This window comes from Quercus lobata, chromosome 6 (genome assembly GCF_001633185.2).
Source record: "Quercus lobata isolate SW786 chromosome 6, ValleyOak3.0 Primary Assembly, whole genome shotgun sequence".
NCBI classification, from domain to species: Eukaryota; Viridiplantae; Streptophyta; class Magnoliopsida; order Fagales; family Fagaceae; genus Quercus; species Quercus lobata.
This window is the reverse complement of record NC_044909.1, coordinates 17725563-17742030: the sequence shown is the minus strand read 5'-3', so window position 1 is coordinate 17742030 and position 16468 is coordinate 17725563. Positions and strand designations below refer to the sequence as shown.

The 16468-nt window shown below is 37.9% G+C and overlaps 1 protein-coding gene across 1 annotated transcript; it reads right to left on the bottom strand.

Annotated features, from left to right (window-relative positions):
- Window positions 1-11014: 11014 nt before the first annotated feature.
- LOC115993925 (probable inorganic phosphate transporter 1-3) lies at window positions 11015-16228 on the bottom strand. The gene is made up of 2 exons (XM_031117918.1): window positions 15809-16228; window positions 11015-13145 (listed from the first exon to the last, which is right to left on the bottom strand). The coding sequence occupies exon 2, from the start codon at window positions 13084-13086 to the stop codon at window positions 11470-11472; it is 1617 nt and encodes a 538-aa protein (XP_030973778.1). The 5' UTR covers window positions 13087-13145; window positions 15809-16228; the 3' UTR covers window positions 11015-11469.
- Between the last annotated feature and the right edge of the window lie 240 nt (window positions 16229-16468).

Here is a 16468-nt window from a genome sequence, read left to right as displayed (position 1 = left end):
TATTACTACCTTACAAAGGAAGATGGGATGGTCCTGACAGACCTTATAAATGGGGAGTGGCTGAAATAGTATTATGCATGAAAATGGGAGATCTCAGTACACCAAGACCCTTCTTTTTGGCAGCTCTCCAATCTGTTAAGTGTTTCATTGTTCTTTACTTTTTTTTTTTTTTTTTTTTTTAATTTTTAAATTTTATTTTTATGTCATGAGTGTTGTTTAAGTTCCCCTTTTTGTTTAGGAACCCATGGTCGAAGGACATTCTATGATCCTTACTATTTTTGTCAACCCCTTTTGTGTTCCTTAGTATAGTAACTATACTGTGTTTCAATGAAATTTCCTTTTCCTTATTCTTTTTCTCTAAACTACAGTTAAGATATATAATTGCAAAGTATTACATAACCCAAATGTGGGAAAATTTAAGAGAGGTACCTGGGCCAACACAAAAAAGAAGAAGAAGGAGAACCTTAGCGTGTGACCCAGGACTCACACCACAATTAGTTCAAGTACATGACCTGGGACCATGGGCAGAAATAAGTGCCTGGGATACCTAGCCAAGTACTTGTCCAAAAGGGTCTGCCTGGTTCATGACTTGGGACTTAAAAAAAAAAAAAAAAAAAAAGAACATCCAATGTACCTAGTTCAATACCTGTAAAATGACACAACCAGTAGGGTACCTGATCTAAGACCTACTGCAAAACTTGTAGGGACCATGGCCTAGGACTCAGTTCAAAAAAAAAAAAAAAGGGAGAGAAGCAACAAAATAAGAAGAGCAAGATACACATTGTGAGTAGATCCATGTACTACTAAAGTTAGAAGTAGTATTAAAAAGAAAACAAATCCACATTGGAGGGAAAAGTTAGGAGTAGTGTTCAAAAATAAACTTATACAGCCTTAATTGTATACAAAAAAAAAAAAAAAAAAAACCCTTATACATCTGAACTATTAAAGAAAGAAAGTAAGGAGCTAAGGTATAAGGCCAGCCAGTAAAGAGCCTCCTGAGGGAATCGTCGGGACAGGTGATGAGGAAAGAAAACGCTGCTTCTTAACTTTCAAATTTTGCAGAACCTTATGGGCACGAGCTAGGGCCTTCTCAGTAGCAGTAATCTCGACATCAAGGTCCATAGAAACCTTCCTTTGGAATAGCATGTGGGTTAAGGATCGTAAGTACTCTAGTAGGAAAGATAGATTGAACTTGGCCTCAACGAGATCCTGTACCACCCCTCTCCACTCTTAAAGCCTTTCCTCAGATAGGGAATTAGGAGAGGAGTCCTTCAGAGAAATCAACACAGCACACAAGAGCTTTATCAGAATGTTGCCCAAGAATATGCCTCCCCTAAATCCATTGGTGAAGTCCCCGTGGACTTTGAACAGCTCCTCCAAGAGTGGTAGGCCTTCCATCGGCACAGAGAGGCATAGGAAGCTACCGAAGGGCGGCCCAAAGCGATGAAAGTGGCTTGCAGGAAGGTTGTTGAACTCTAGAAGATCAAAGCGGACCAGAAAAGCGAGGAGTCCTGAGCCAGGATCTGAGACAATCACCTCTGGAGCCCTTCCCATTGTTGTGTCTCCACTCTTAGGAATTAGAGAGTTTTCAACCCTCTAGATGGTTTGGAGGATCCCTGCCTGAGCTTTAACAGCTTGGACATTGGGAACAAGTTCCATAGTCACCTTAATAACTATGGGCTCAAGATCCTTAGCACCTGTGTCCGCACCTGCAAAAGTAAACAAAGTCAGAAAGGGAAAGAAGGAAAAAAAACATATAAAGTTGGGAAAGCAAAAGAGAGCTAAAAAAAACCAGTATTAGCTCTCTGTGGTAGAGCCTCCTCCTTTTGACCTTCTGACCTCCCGAAGGACTTTATGAAAGAACGCACAGCACGTAGGCGAAAAGGTGAGGAAATTTTGGCAAAATTGCTAAAGGAAGGGAAAGATACTGGGGCTTCGCCATAGAAAGAAAAGGCAAGGGAGAAGTATGGAAGAAAGGGAGGAAAGAGGTAAAAAAGAAAGAGGAGGAAGGGGGAAGTATAACGATGGTAAGCAATACGCATCTTCAGAACCTTCTGACTCTAAAGAAAGGGCGGCCTTAGGAACAGATTGAGCACTAGTTTGACCTAAAAAAAAAAAAAAGAGGAAAAGGAAACAAGGACTCTCAGGAAGAAAGGATAAGGAAGATAAGAAGGAGCACTAATAAAGAATGGATGAGGCTCACTTGCTTGTATGGATGAAGACGCACCCCCCAAGGACTCTTTGCCCAACGCAGGCTCAGTTGTGGGCTCAAGTAGCTCAATTCTGGTAGGACTAGGAGTCTGCACAGGCTTGGGATCTTGGGGAACAGGAGGCTGAAAAGCTTTGGGGTCTTGAACAGCCAGGGGAGTAGAAGGTAGAGTGGGTTGGGCATCCTACATTGCCTACTCGACTTCCTTGGTCACATCACTAGTAGGGGGCTCCTTTTCCACGCCTAAGGGAACAACAGATTGAGCTGTCATCACTTCTTTCACCAGGGTTTCGCCAATCGTGTGAGAAGGCACCTCAACCTGCAAAAGAAAAGAGGAGTATGTGGCAGAACATCACAAAATGCATATGTGCACAACACCAAAAAAGGAAAGAAAGCAAAATAGAAAAAAGCACAAGTGGAAGAAGGCCATACCACATCATCACCGGATGACTGACTCTTACCCCTTTTGGGATCTGACTTGTGTTTGGAATGCAAGAGACGAATGACCATTCATTAGTTAATAGAGAAAGGGAGAGACGTAACAAGAACAATGAACTAGTGTAGGCCCAAAAAAAAAAAAAAAAAAAAAAAAGAGAAGAAGGAAAGAAACCTTGTCCTTCTCTCTCTCTCTCTCTCTACAGATTCTCCAATGGTATTTTGTCTACTACGGGTACGCCCAAAGGGTCCTAAGGGAGATTGGAGTAGGAAATCAAAGGACCTTGAAGAACCCTAGGGTGAGGAACTCACAGGAACCTGAGAGAGAGAAGACTCTACCTTAGCCTTCACTCGGGTCTTTGGGATTAAGGGGTGACCAAATTCCTTTCCAACTGTAGAGGGGCCCACTCTCTTGGGTTCCTCAAAAATGACCAATTGTTTCTAGAATTTTGTAGTTTTCCTTTTCTTAGTCTTAAGGCCAACCTTAGTACCCTCAACATTTTCTTCAAGCTCAGCTCTCTTGACAGCTTCCTTTTTAATTTTCTTCTCTTTATCTTTACCTACGGGGGTCATAGCACCAATTACCTCCATCAACCTTCTCTTGATAGGCACACCAGAAGAGGTGCCCACGATAAGGTCACATCCTGACCAAGTTTCAAGGAAATCATTTACATAGCATACCCAACCGCCTCTAGCAACGTGCCACTTTGCAAATCCTGTCTTGCTACTTATTGCAGCAGAAACAATGCCAGTAGTGGGAAGGGCTAGACATTTTTTGACGGTGGGAGTAGAAAAAAGGCTAGAATCGGGAACCCTTGTAATCTTACCAGAACCAACAAAATCTGAAAAGGACTTCTGAACTCTTCTCCAGAAGCCAGCAAAGCCACTGGAAGCAAAGACCCCCCTCTAGGAGTTTGGCACCACAAATTGAGGGCTCCTCTGTGACCAATATATAAAAGCAAGAGACCTTAGAAACGGATCCAGGAAAGGAAGAGAAGGCACCACCTCCTTGAACACCGGCAGGAAGTCTTGGTCAAAACCAAACTGCCTAAGGACTCGGTGTGCTGAGTAGTGAGTATACCTGGAACCACTAGAGGAGGGCACTAGAAGCCACGAGGGACTGATACAAGCAAAATACGCCAAGCTACCTTCATCTCCCCTATGCAGATCAAAAGTATTCCTCAGGGAGCTAAGGAAAAAAGCCAACACAGAATTGCAGGCAAACCCGGGACTGAACTCTCGAGAAGAACGCCAACTCAGGTGCCCTGCTTGATCAAACAACTCTACCAAATTGAGGCTGCCACCTTTCAAGTTGGCCCAGTGAAAAATGATAGGATGGCTATTAGTAGAATTGTCACACAGACCCTTAATCACATCCGAGGATCTTTGGAACTTATCTTTTACAAACTTCAGATTCCTGCACTTTGCCAAAGTAACAGAAGAACGGTCCCACATGAACACTTGGAGAATGGTGCAGTGAAGGGATGAAGTAATGGCGTAACAAGAATTGCCTTCAACTTCATCTCCATGAAGCAAATCTAATTGGAAGTAAACATGGTGTAAGAACATGGGGGCTAAAGGATATTGGGCACCCCGAGCCAACCTAATTGCCAAAGGAAAGAAAACAGACTTAACCCCATACTCGGGGAACTCACTGAATAAGAACTTACAGAGCCAAAGTGCCAAAAACCCGGCTCGCCTAATTGCCTTGTCCTTCTCTCGAGAATGGTTCATGACCCACTTGCCCATTTTGGCTGGTTTTCCACCAGGAGAAGCAGTACGCCTGCCAAAGTGACTGAATAGTTTGTCTTCAACCTTGAGATCCTCGCTAGAAAGGCTGATGTTAAAAGGATTCTCATCACCAAACATTGGGAGAAGAAGATTGTTGAAAACATCCTCCAAAGTTATGGTGAGCTCACCAACAGAGAAGTAGAATGTACGGAGGGAGGGACATCAACGGCGCACTAAGTGTCTAAGACCCTTAGCGTCCCTAAAACCTTCAAAGTTCCTGGAAATCACTACTGATCTCAAAATCCCGGCATGCTCCAAATGACTAACGAATTCGCCATAAAAAAACTCCTTATCCACCGAAATGGGCCAACCGGTAATCTTACCAGGAACGAAATCAATGAAAATGGGAACTGATTCGCGAGATCCTCGCCTAATCGACAGATCTAAGATCTCCCTCAAATCTGGAACCTGAGCGGAATTAGCAAACTCGGGCTGGCCAGAGAACACCTAGGTATGAGGGGAAGGAAGGGCTTCATCGTGAGACATTTGAGGAAAAAACAAGCTAGGGGTGTACCAGGTATCCCATAAAGGGAAAGCTGGGCGCTTCGCAACCTCCTGCGTTTCGCCCTGTGTAGACCTAGAGGAACTTTCACGCTCATAAGGACTGGGAGTATGCTCCCTTGTCTTTCATGAAGAAGAAGAAGCCATGGAACGGCAAATGCACTGGGAAACAGGGAGGTCAAGGGAGTGAAGAACATAGAAGAAGAAATAGAGAAACAGAATTATTGGAAGAAAGGTGATGAGTTTGGAAATAAAGGTCTTTGGAATGTGAAAAGAAAGTTTGAAGTGACTGCAATAATGGCGCAAAGAGTAGTTGGAGAAGACGATGTATAGAAAGGCGCGCCAGTTGCCAAAATTTAATTTTTAATGAGGAGAGTTATTGGCAGTTATTAATGGGAGTTACGGGAAACATGAAATGTGGATGGGGAAATTTTCACTCAAACATTCAACTGTCACGTTCTGTGCAAAAGGGGGAGTTACAAAAAAGAGGTGCAACACGCTAAGAAAACCAAGACACCTGAGGATAGCGGGAAAGGCAAGACCCTGAAAGAAGAAGAAGAGGGACCCTGAGGTTAATTAAAATAGTAGAGAAGGAACTCCTACAGAAATTAAGGATTTGGTTTACTCACGCGTGGGCTACAGGCAACCTACGAGCTTGGGGGTCTAAATGTTGAGGTAAAAAAAGTCATGAAGTTGCACCAAGGCCCAGAATGGCATAGAGATTTAAACTTCATAAAAAAAAAAAAAAAAATACTTGAGACCGCAATAAAGAAAAAGGATGATAGGCCCAAATCCGTTAAGGTTTTAAGGAGGAACCCAAACCCATGAATGGGTAAGCTTTAGAACTCATGAAACGAAGGAGAGAAGAAAAAGCCTAACCTGCCAAGGTCAGACAATTGTTGGTACCTCGGGCTGGTACCTTGGGGAACATAGAAAGAAGAACCATGAAGGGAAGTGGCTCGGAAACTTTCAACTTGGTAGGAAGGAATCAGCTTACTTGGGAAAAATGACAAAGGGAAATGCAGCCAAAAGCTAAGTCTGAAAAGGTGGGAACTAGAAACCTTGAAAAGAGAAAAACCTAAGGTCAGCTCTTCAAGACATACCAAAATGGAAAGGCAATAGGAGACTTTCGAGGAAGAAACACCAAAAGAAAAAAATTATGAGAAATAAGGAAGGGACCAGCCACCAATGTTGCTGGCACAACATTGGTTTTGGTACCCAGGGGAGCAAATATGGGGAATCAGTGGTACCTCGGAAACCCTAGGATGACACTATAAAAGGGGGAAGCAGCCAATAGTGAAGGTCATTCGGCAACAGTGAATTAGGGTAGAATGATTGAGAAAACTCTGTTATAACTCAAAGAAAGTGAGAAAAGAGAGGGAAATAATGTCCGGTACCCTCAAACAGCCATTAGAGAACACACTTGGATTCAAAGGGATTCAAACTTTTTAAGTCATAGAAGCCTAAAAAGCCATCGAAGTCTGTGATCTTTGAACTTATTTGGACCTTGTGATACGTCCTAGTGAGCATAATGTATTACACAATTGAGAAATTAATGAAATATTTCATAGTATCTTAAGGACCGCTAACATTTACTTTGTGTCTTTCTCTATCGCATTGTCCCTTTATTGTTTCTTGCTATTCAATGCATATATTTCTTGTTTGCTAGTATGTATCGCATTGTCCCTTTGAACTCACATGATTATGAATCTATGATGAATGATGGCATTCCTCTGTCTCTAGAAATATGATGGGATTTCCTTAGAAAACCAAGTTAATTTCCAGAAGCTGACCCTAAGAGACTTGGATCATATCTGATTCCAAGCTTATGCACACGAAAATATACCTATTTTAGACGAAATCCAAACTAGAGTTTATAAACACATGGTTAAACTTATACTTAATTCATGTGGGACATTAGGATCATAATATATCACTATTCTCGGCAGCCGACATCCACGACGGCTCACTTTAGTGACACATCCCATACTTAATGAGTTACGTCCGATTACTCGACGTGGTGGTTGGCTCTAATACCAAATGTTACAAACTCATGATTGGAGCTCACTCTTGAAAACCGGCTTGTAAGGGAAGGGTGTTAAAGAGCTTATAAATATATGATTAAGTTTATACTTAATCCATATGAGATACTAGGATCATAACAACCATGGTGGCCATGAAACATTTGATTACGGATTTCATTTTTGTGTTTATCTTTTCTACTTGATTTTGAATGTGATAATAGGGTATAGATAATAGGAATAACAATCTATTTTAGTTTGATAAGTTTCTGAGTAGTACCCGATTTTGACTTAACCTGACCAAGTCAATCATATCCAACTCAACCTGTTCTTCAAGCATTTAATATTATAATTTAAACTAAACTAATTTTCATTGTATGATCATATACTTAAGATTATATTAATTTTTTATATTGTAGATGTAAGTTTTTATATTGAAAGTACTAACGGCATTTTTGACAAGCAATTCTCAAATATAAATGTTTTTAGTGTTGGATCCTAAGATAAATTAGTAGGTTTTTTTCCTATTAATTATTATATATTTTCTTCCTAATTATTTAATTTTCATGACTTAACATGTTATATTGTATGAGTTTGCGTTGATTCTAATTTTTATTTTTTTAATTTTTTTTTTACTTATGTAAAACTTTTAAATGTCATTAAAAAAAAAAAAAAAATTAACTACAACTATTCTTTTGCCAATGGTTAGTGAATAAGCAAAATAAGCTTTCAACAAACAACTAATCCAAAAAAATACTTAATTTATAGGTGATTTAACTTTATTTTATGTTTCATACATAACATGTATACACTTTTTTTTTTTTTTTTTTTCCTTCTTTTGTGAGCCACATGGAGGTAGAAGGCCTACGGGTCATGAACTTCTTTTGCTGAAGAAGAAGCAATGACGGTATTTGGGGAATAAGTATCGGCTAACTCTATGGATATTTCTCTTTCTAACCATATAATTACTAATACGCCTATTGTGAATACTAATACAAGAGTCAAAATTGGGGCAGACACCCATATAATTTCATAGACCCCTTCTAAGAGTATCCACATTAGTGACGCTAAAAATTTTGGTATTTAATACCTCAAAAAACTACTTTATTTAATTTAACATACAATTTCACAATACACTCTACATCAGTTCTCTTATTTTTTCTGTAAGGTTGAATTTATTCAACCATCTTATTGGCTTTATTCCGTGCCAAATTTGTTTGTAATTCAGCATTTAGTAACCCTGTATTTAGGTGGGTTTGATGTAAGGGTAGTGAGTGAGATAGAGTGAAGTTTGCTCAAGAGTGTGCAAGAAAACAGAGTGTCGCGGCTGGGACTCGCGGGTGACTTGCGGCTGCAAGCCGCCAGAAGCTGCACACGTGCCAAGCATGCTGGAAGATGAACAGTCATGCTAGCTGGAGCACTACAGGACAAAACAGGACAACTGGCCATACGGTTATCTCGCGACTGGATCTCGCGACTTAGTCAAGCCGCGAGGTCAAGCCGCAAGCCACCCCTGTTTTGTAAAAACCTGACATTTCACATTCCTCTCCACTCCAGTATAAATACCCCTATTACCCACGATTGAAAGAGAGCTTCCAGAGAGAATTTTGAGAGAGAAACCCTAAAGAAAAACCAGATTGTTTCACCCACAATCTCTACCTTAGAATCTCTTCAAATTCCTCAACTCTCTTCCTCTCCAGTGTCAAATCCTTGAGAGGCATTATACCAAACCAGGTTCTCACCATCATCATCATTGTGAGTCTGTTGTTTGGATTTCTGGGAAGCAGTTAGGAAGGAACCAATCTTCATTGGTTGATGCTACGGTCTAGTAGCGGAATCCGGAAAGCTAGAAAAGAAAAATGTTCGGCGCAACCTCGTTGGAGCAAGAAGCTTGGAGGGCTTAGGTGCACTGGGTAGATTAGGCTTGGAGGGTCTATTGCTGTCCTTGTATCCCAACTATATTTTCTAGTGGATTGATTACCGCTTGGAGGGCGGCGGAGAGGTTTTTCGCCGAGGACTTCGGTTTCCTCTTCGATAACACATTGCGTGTTGTCTTTGTGTTTGCATCTTCCTTCCTCTATCTTTGCCTTTAAATTATCTGCTGTGGATTTTATTTTGTTATGGCTTAGATAGTATTTAATCAATTTCGTATGATAGCATATGTTAAGTTTCCGCACACTAGTTGTTTGACATATTGCTTGAATTGATTAAGTTGTTATTTGGGGGTCTAAACGTTCAAAGGTGTTTTTACACGTTTTTGAACTTTCATTTTCCATCAACTAAAAACTATTTGTAAGGTTGAATTTTATCAACCATCTTGTTGGCTTTATTCCCTGCCAAATTTGCTTGTATTTTAACAATTAGTAACTCTGTATTTAGGTGGGAATCATGTAAGGGTAGTGTGTGAGAGAGTGTGAAGAAATGCTCAAGATTGTGCAAAGTAGCAAGGACTCACGACTGGATCTCGTGAGTGGCTCGCGACTTACAAGTTGCCAGAAAGTTACACACGTGCCAAGCATGCCAGAAGCTGAAGAGTCGCACTAGCTGTTGTACTACAGGACAAAAGTCCCAGGCTGACCAGGCCGTTAGCTCGTGGCTTGAACTCGTGACTCAACCCAGTCACGAGGTCAAGTCGCCAGAACATCCTGTTTGGGAAAAACTGACTTTTCACATTCCTTCTCACCCTACTATATATATACCCTTATTCCTACGATATTGAGAGAGCTTCTAGAGAGAATTTTGAGAGATAAACCCTAGAGAAAAACAAGATTGATTCATCCACAATCTTCATATAGAGACTCTTCAAATTCCTCTACTCTCTTCCTCTCCATTGTCAAATCCTTGAGAGGTACATTACCAAAACCTTTTCTCACCATACCTATATATGTGAAGAGGCCATTTGGTGTTTGATAAGCAGTTAAGAAGGGACCAATTTCATATTGGTAGATGCTATGGTCAAGTAGTGGAATCTGGCAGGCTAAAGAAGAAATAGGTTCGGTGTAACCTCGTTGGAGTAGGAGCTTGGAGGGCTTAGGTAAATTGGGTAGATTAGGCTTGGAGGGTCTTCTGCTGTTCATGTATCCCAACTACATTCTTTAGTGGATTGTTTACCGCTTGGAGGGCAGTAGAGAGGTTTTACGCTGAGGGCTTTGGTTTCCTCTTCGATAACACATCGAGTGTTGTCCTTGTGTTTGCATCTTTCTTCTCTTAATCTTTCCCATTTAATTTCTGCTGTGGATGTGATTTTATTTGATTTAGATTGTTTATCAATTATGTATTAAGCTTATGTTCATTTTCCGCACACTTGAATTGGTAATTTGTAAATTGGAGGTCTAAACGTTCAAGGTGTTTTATACACTTATTGAACTTTCACTATTAATTTTTGAATATGATCTAGAGAAGTGGGTTTTGGGTATCAGTGATTTATACGTGTGTGTGGGGTGATAAACCTCAGGCCAATGTCAAAATAATGTAGCATTACAACCAGTAAGTGTATAGCACGTTCCCATGCTAACATGTATCACCAAAAAGTTGATAATGATCTAGGGGAGGTGGGTATTGGGGATTTAAATATTGACACACACACATATATATATATATATATATATATACATATATGAGTCAACACAATCTTAAAATAATGGAGGATTAGGTTTTTAAAGCAGCTTTTCAGTTAATTATGGATGCAGCCAAAAGGAAGTAGGTATTAGAAAATAGAAGCCGATAAAAAATGGAAACAGTCTCTGTTTATCATGTGTATTGTACCTGATAGGATGTTGATATGTATCTAATACTTAATATCTTGTTGGGTTTGGTGCAACCAGTCTTGCGCCCCCCCCCCCCCCCCCCCCCCAAAAAAAAAGATTTTACATTTTGCTTCCTGCTTCTATAGAGGTTATGATGAGAGAAACTAGAGTTCCTTATTGATGAGCCACTGGCCTTGATACAACACAACCCTCCACCCTCCTCTTCTTCTATCCATTCTACTTTTGGGTGGGGGAGAGTCGAATATATATATATAAGATGATTCAACTTACATACTAACTTTAATTCTAGTCACCCAAACATAATTTTGTGATTAGCTTAGATTACTTGACACATAATGCAAACAAAAATCACAGTGCTGTATGCAACATGCTTAAGTCAACTTCCTATATTATTGATCGTTTTTGCTTGACGATGAAGACAAAATGTTCATATTTTAATTAGTATTCTTAAATGGAATTGTGTTGTAGTAAGTTTAATTTTAGCAGAAGCCATAGGCAACCTTAATGTAATATATGCTTTGAGATAAAATAACAATGAAATGATTCCAACTTATTAATTTGAAAATTCATCCACACGCAAATTTAAAAAAAAAAAAAAAAAAAAAAAAAAAATTGGAAACCAAGAGCAATTTGCGACTAGAGAATTAATTTGCCTCCGAAGAAAAAATCCACATCATTCTTGGTTTGCACTATATTGCATATTGACAAAGTTGTATGAACTTTTGTGGTAAATAAGCTGACCAAATCAAACAGGAACAGTCCTAGAGGAGGTCTGAGGCTCCTCTGTCTCTCCACTTTCCTCCTCATTCTCTCCCGACAATTCCTCGAGCGATTTTCCCTTGGATTCTGGCACCAAGAAGGTAAACAACATTCCAAAGAAGTTGATGCAGCCAAGCACAATGAGTGTATTCTTTACTCCAATACCTGGTGGGTATCCTGCATCAGTTTGTGTTGGGTCCGTGCTTTGTGCAGCATACAAAAACCCAAAGGCCCCAACTATTGCACCAGCCTTTCCAGCTGCGGCTGATATTCCATGACATGTGGACCTAAGCCTTGCAGGAAATATTTCTGCTGGTACAATAAATGTGGTTGAATTTGGTCCAAAATTTGCAAAGAAGAAGGTAAGGGAGTACATCACAATGAACCCAATTCGGTTTTCCTTTAGGGTCCAGTGATGGTAAGGGATAGCAAGAGCAAACATGAAGACTGTCATGAAAAAGAACCCCATCAATTGGATTGCGAACCGTCCCAAAATATCAATGAAGGCCACTGTAAACCAATACCCAGGAATTAGACCACACATTACTATTAGTGTTTGAGCTCTTGCAACTGTATAAACCTCTTGAATAGCACTCATTGTTTTTGCAGCTGGAATCCAACCAATAGCGCTAAAGATATCCTTTTGGAATAGATTTTGGCTATAGAAGGCAATGTCCAACAAGAACCAACAAACAGCAGTTCCGACCAAGTGAAGCCCGTGGCGTTTCGCGAATTCCTTTGTGAACAAACCAAAGGAATTACGATCATCTTGAGCAAGTATCTCTATCTCTGACTTGTCTTGTCCTGATACGAGATCCACTTGTAATACCTTAGACATGTCTTTGGCAGCCTGCTGTGCATTCTTGGCAACTAATGCAGTATAACGAGCTGTCTCAGGCATTTTCATACGCCAATAGTAAGTGAGGGCTGCAGGGAGAGCTCCAACCATTACAATTATGCGCCAAACGTAATCAGCTTGGGCTGGCACAGATGCTGATGCATTTTGTTCATATGGGGGAGCCTTGTACGCACGATCAAAGGCACTTGAAACTATTAAAGCAACAATTCCACCGGTCAAATTTCCAAACCCTTGCATAGCAAAAACAGCGGCAATAAATGCTCCACGAGTCCTTTTATTAGCGTATTCAGACATGATCGTAGCAGAAAGGGGATAATCACCACCAATACCAAAGCCAAGCCAGAATCGGAAGAAACACAATGTGGCGATGACACCCTTTGCGGAATGTCCAAAAGAGAGCCCCGAGGCTATCGCACAAATAACCATGAGAAGAAGGGTTAATCCATAGACCTTTTTGCGGCCTAACTTGTCACCAAGCCAACCGAAGAAGAGCTGCCCAGCGAAGGTACCACAAAATGCGACACCATTCACAGAGTCTGCTACATTGGGAGGCAATGTTCCTGGTGTTAGTGAGCCTGGAACTGTGTAGTATATGCGGCCAAGTAACTTGGTTACAAGAGAAATGCAAAAAAGATCGTACGCATCAGTAAAGAATCCCATTCCAGCAACCACAATTGCCGTAAAATGATACAATTGGGTCTTTGCATTGTCCAATGCATTTAGAACTCCTAGTTCTTTAGGCATGGCTAAAAATCTTCACAAAATTTCGTATTTATTCCTCTTAACAGTCGGTGAAAGTTTTCCTGCATAACAAGATAAAGGTCTTCAAATGCAAGGAATAAACTAATGATATCAACATCTATCAACCAAAGAAAAGAACGATACAAACTATATAGAAAATTAATTCTCTAACACAATTGGTATGGCAATCGTGATTGCCCATGTATTCTCTAATTTATTATAGATATATCTACTATTTTTCAAACCTAAGAGTAGCATAAGGGGATTTAAAACCCTCACTTCCAATCTAGATGCTCCACTCTATGCTTCAACAAAATAGTTCAGTACATGTTATTCATATTAAATATTAATGAATGTTACTTTGGAAAAAAAGCACTTACTTTTTTGGACCAATAAATTTTAATGCATGTCATTCTTATAAGGGTAAAGTTAAAAAATGCTTTAAGGTAATGATTTAATAAGAATTTTTAGAAACTTTTTATGAAAAAATAAAAAATGAATTAATTGTTTTAACAACTTTTTATATATATGTGTTTGGTACAAATGATGAAAAAAGTGGAAGGATGAGAAATAAATATTTTGATTTCTTTGATTGAAAAGAAAAATGAGATGAATGAAAAAGATAGTTTGTCTAAATTTACCGCCACTGTAAAAATGTACTATTAATTTATTATTATATAAGGAAAAAATATTATTAATTAAATTAATGAAGACATGTTAATTATTTTTCATGTAGAACTCAAAAACCAAGAGTAAAAAATAAAATAAAATACATATTTTATTATTGTGAAAAGTTAATGGATGTCCTATAGGTATTAATTTAGGTAATATTTTTTAGAAACTTTTTATAAGAAAAGAAAAAAGTAATTAATTTTTTTTACAACTTTTTATATTGCCCATAAAAAATGCATCAAAAGTTTCTTAAAATAGTCATTTAATAAATATCACAAGGGCACCTATCAACTGAACTGTTTATTATTTGTTACTATTTTGTTTTATAAATTACTAATGTATGCTTGAATTGTGGTTTCTGTTGTCAAAAAAAAAAAAAAAAAGAGAAGAAGAAGAAAGAATTGTGGTTTCATTTTGTGGCAGTTGGTGGATTAGGTATTTCTCCCTCATGTTTGATGAGACATCCAAACAGATGGACGAATGTTTCTTTGGTAAGTAATGTACTAGTGGGCCAGTGGCTTAGCCCAAAAAAAAAAAAACGTTATGTACTAGTGTGGAAACCTATCATTTGACTTTTTCCACCTTTTTGTTTTCATTTTCTTTTCAATTTGGGAAATAAACTTTAGTAGATCCTGGTGAAAAACTTATTTCTTAGTGAATAGGAATAGTATCTGAAAAAAAAAAAGAGATATTTTTTATATCAATTTTTGTTGACCTTAAAAATAAAATATGTTGACACGGAAAAACAATTTCTTTCATCACTCAAATAGTTAACGGGTCGTAGTAATACATAAAATGTTTTGCATAAATCTTGGCGTTAATCATCTTTTGGTGACTAATAAGATTTCGTGTAAATAACGGAATTGACTTTGAAACTATAAACTTCACAAAAAGGGAACTCAAAGAATATAATTATCATATAGTTTATTTAAGAGCATGTCATTCGTTCTTCTAAAACAAAAGAGAGCATGTCATTCTTAATATATTTTATTATGCATGTGACGGTGAAGGTGAGAAAGGGCACTTACTTTCTTGGATAATTAAATATTAATGTATGTCATTCATAATATAATATTACTCAGAATCCCGTATTATCAAAACCAAAATCCATACTATTATAAATAAAACATTAGTAGAAAACAAGAAAATCTGGAAAATCAGGAAAACTAGAAAATCAGGAAAACTAGAAAACCATATTATTATAAATTTCTATTGAATTACATCATTGAATAGAAAAAAAAAATATATATATATATATATATATATATATATCAGGGTTTGGAATTTCCTCTCTCATTTATAATTATCAAATTATAAAAAAAATAAAAATAAAAATAAAAAGAACAAATCCTATCTTACTACTCTAAACACAAAGGCAAGGATGTAGAATCCTGGAAGAGTCTCTCCTCCATACCTCACTACTCTAAAATAGTTTAGTTTTCCATTGGTTGATTGCAAAAGAAAAAAACAAATCCAAAGCACCCTTTCTACTGGAAACTAAAAAAATCAGTTTTATGAAAATCATATGCAGCTTTTCAAATATATTAGTTTTTATGGAAGGTATATATTTATTTAAATTAACAAAACTTCAACTGTTTTTATGGTCAAAGAAAAATTATTTACTTTTCTCTCTACTATGAAATTCACTCAAGAAATGACTCTGATAAAGTTCATAGTACAGTCACCTCTTAATCTTTCTAAAACGATTAAGGTTAAAATCTCTTTCTCTTATTATAATTATCAATTATTTGTATAACAAAAGTATGAAATTTACTCAAGAAATGACTGTGATAAGGTTCATAGCACAGTTACCTTTTGATATTTTTAAGATGATTAGCTAAGGTTAAATCTCTCTCCCATTATAACTATCAAATTATTTGTATAACAAAAGTATGAAATTCACTCATGAAAGGACTATGATAAGGTTCATAGCACAGTTATCTCTTAGTCTTTCTAAAATGACTAGGATTAAAATCTCTTTTTCCCATTATAACTATCAAATTATTTGTATAACCGAAGTATGTAGTAGAAAACTAGAAAGTAATATAATTACCTGATTATGAGTGGTGCAAAATTAACGAGCAATCAACCTCCCGAACCAACAAGCAATCAACTGCTTAGGATTATACTGTATCAGGAAGAAAAGATAAAAAAAAAAAAAGGAAGAGGTCTATAACTAAGATCGGAGAAACGTATTTTAACTCGAGCTAAGGGTGTGGTGGTTAGGGGTGTAGTTGTGTCGGAGATGGTGAACACAATTATACAACAGAGGGAGGAATATATAATGAGAGCTGAGCCAAGAAAATTAGAATAAACTCTGGTATCTAATTGGCATATAGCCACCTAATAACGCAATAATTCGACATTCCTTTTAGAAAAATCGAAACTCTGCTTCATAAAACTTCTTCAAATTGACTTCAAAGCATTTTTAATGGGGAAAATAACAAACGACAGTAGTGACAACCCTTAAGGTTTGGTGTTTTCTAGCACAGAAACGTAGCAACTGTGTTTTCTTTCAAATTTCAAATGTGAATTCGGTGAGTACTGGTTGAGTCGTGTTGGACAAAGCAATAAAAAAGAAGCAAGTAAACGACTCGGTCAAATTCAGCGTAGTGTATTTGTTATTATGACTTTTCCTAAGTTTTTACGTTTAATCGTACGTGTTAGAGATATCATTGGCTAAGGCCCAATAATTCATGTACTTGTTTGTTTT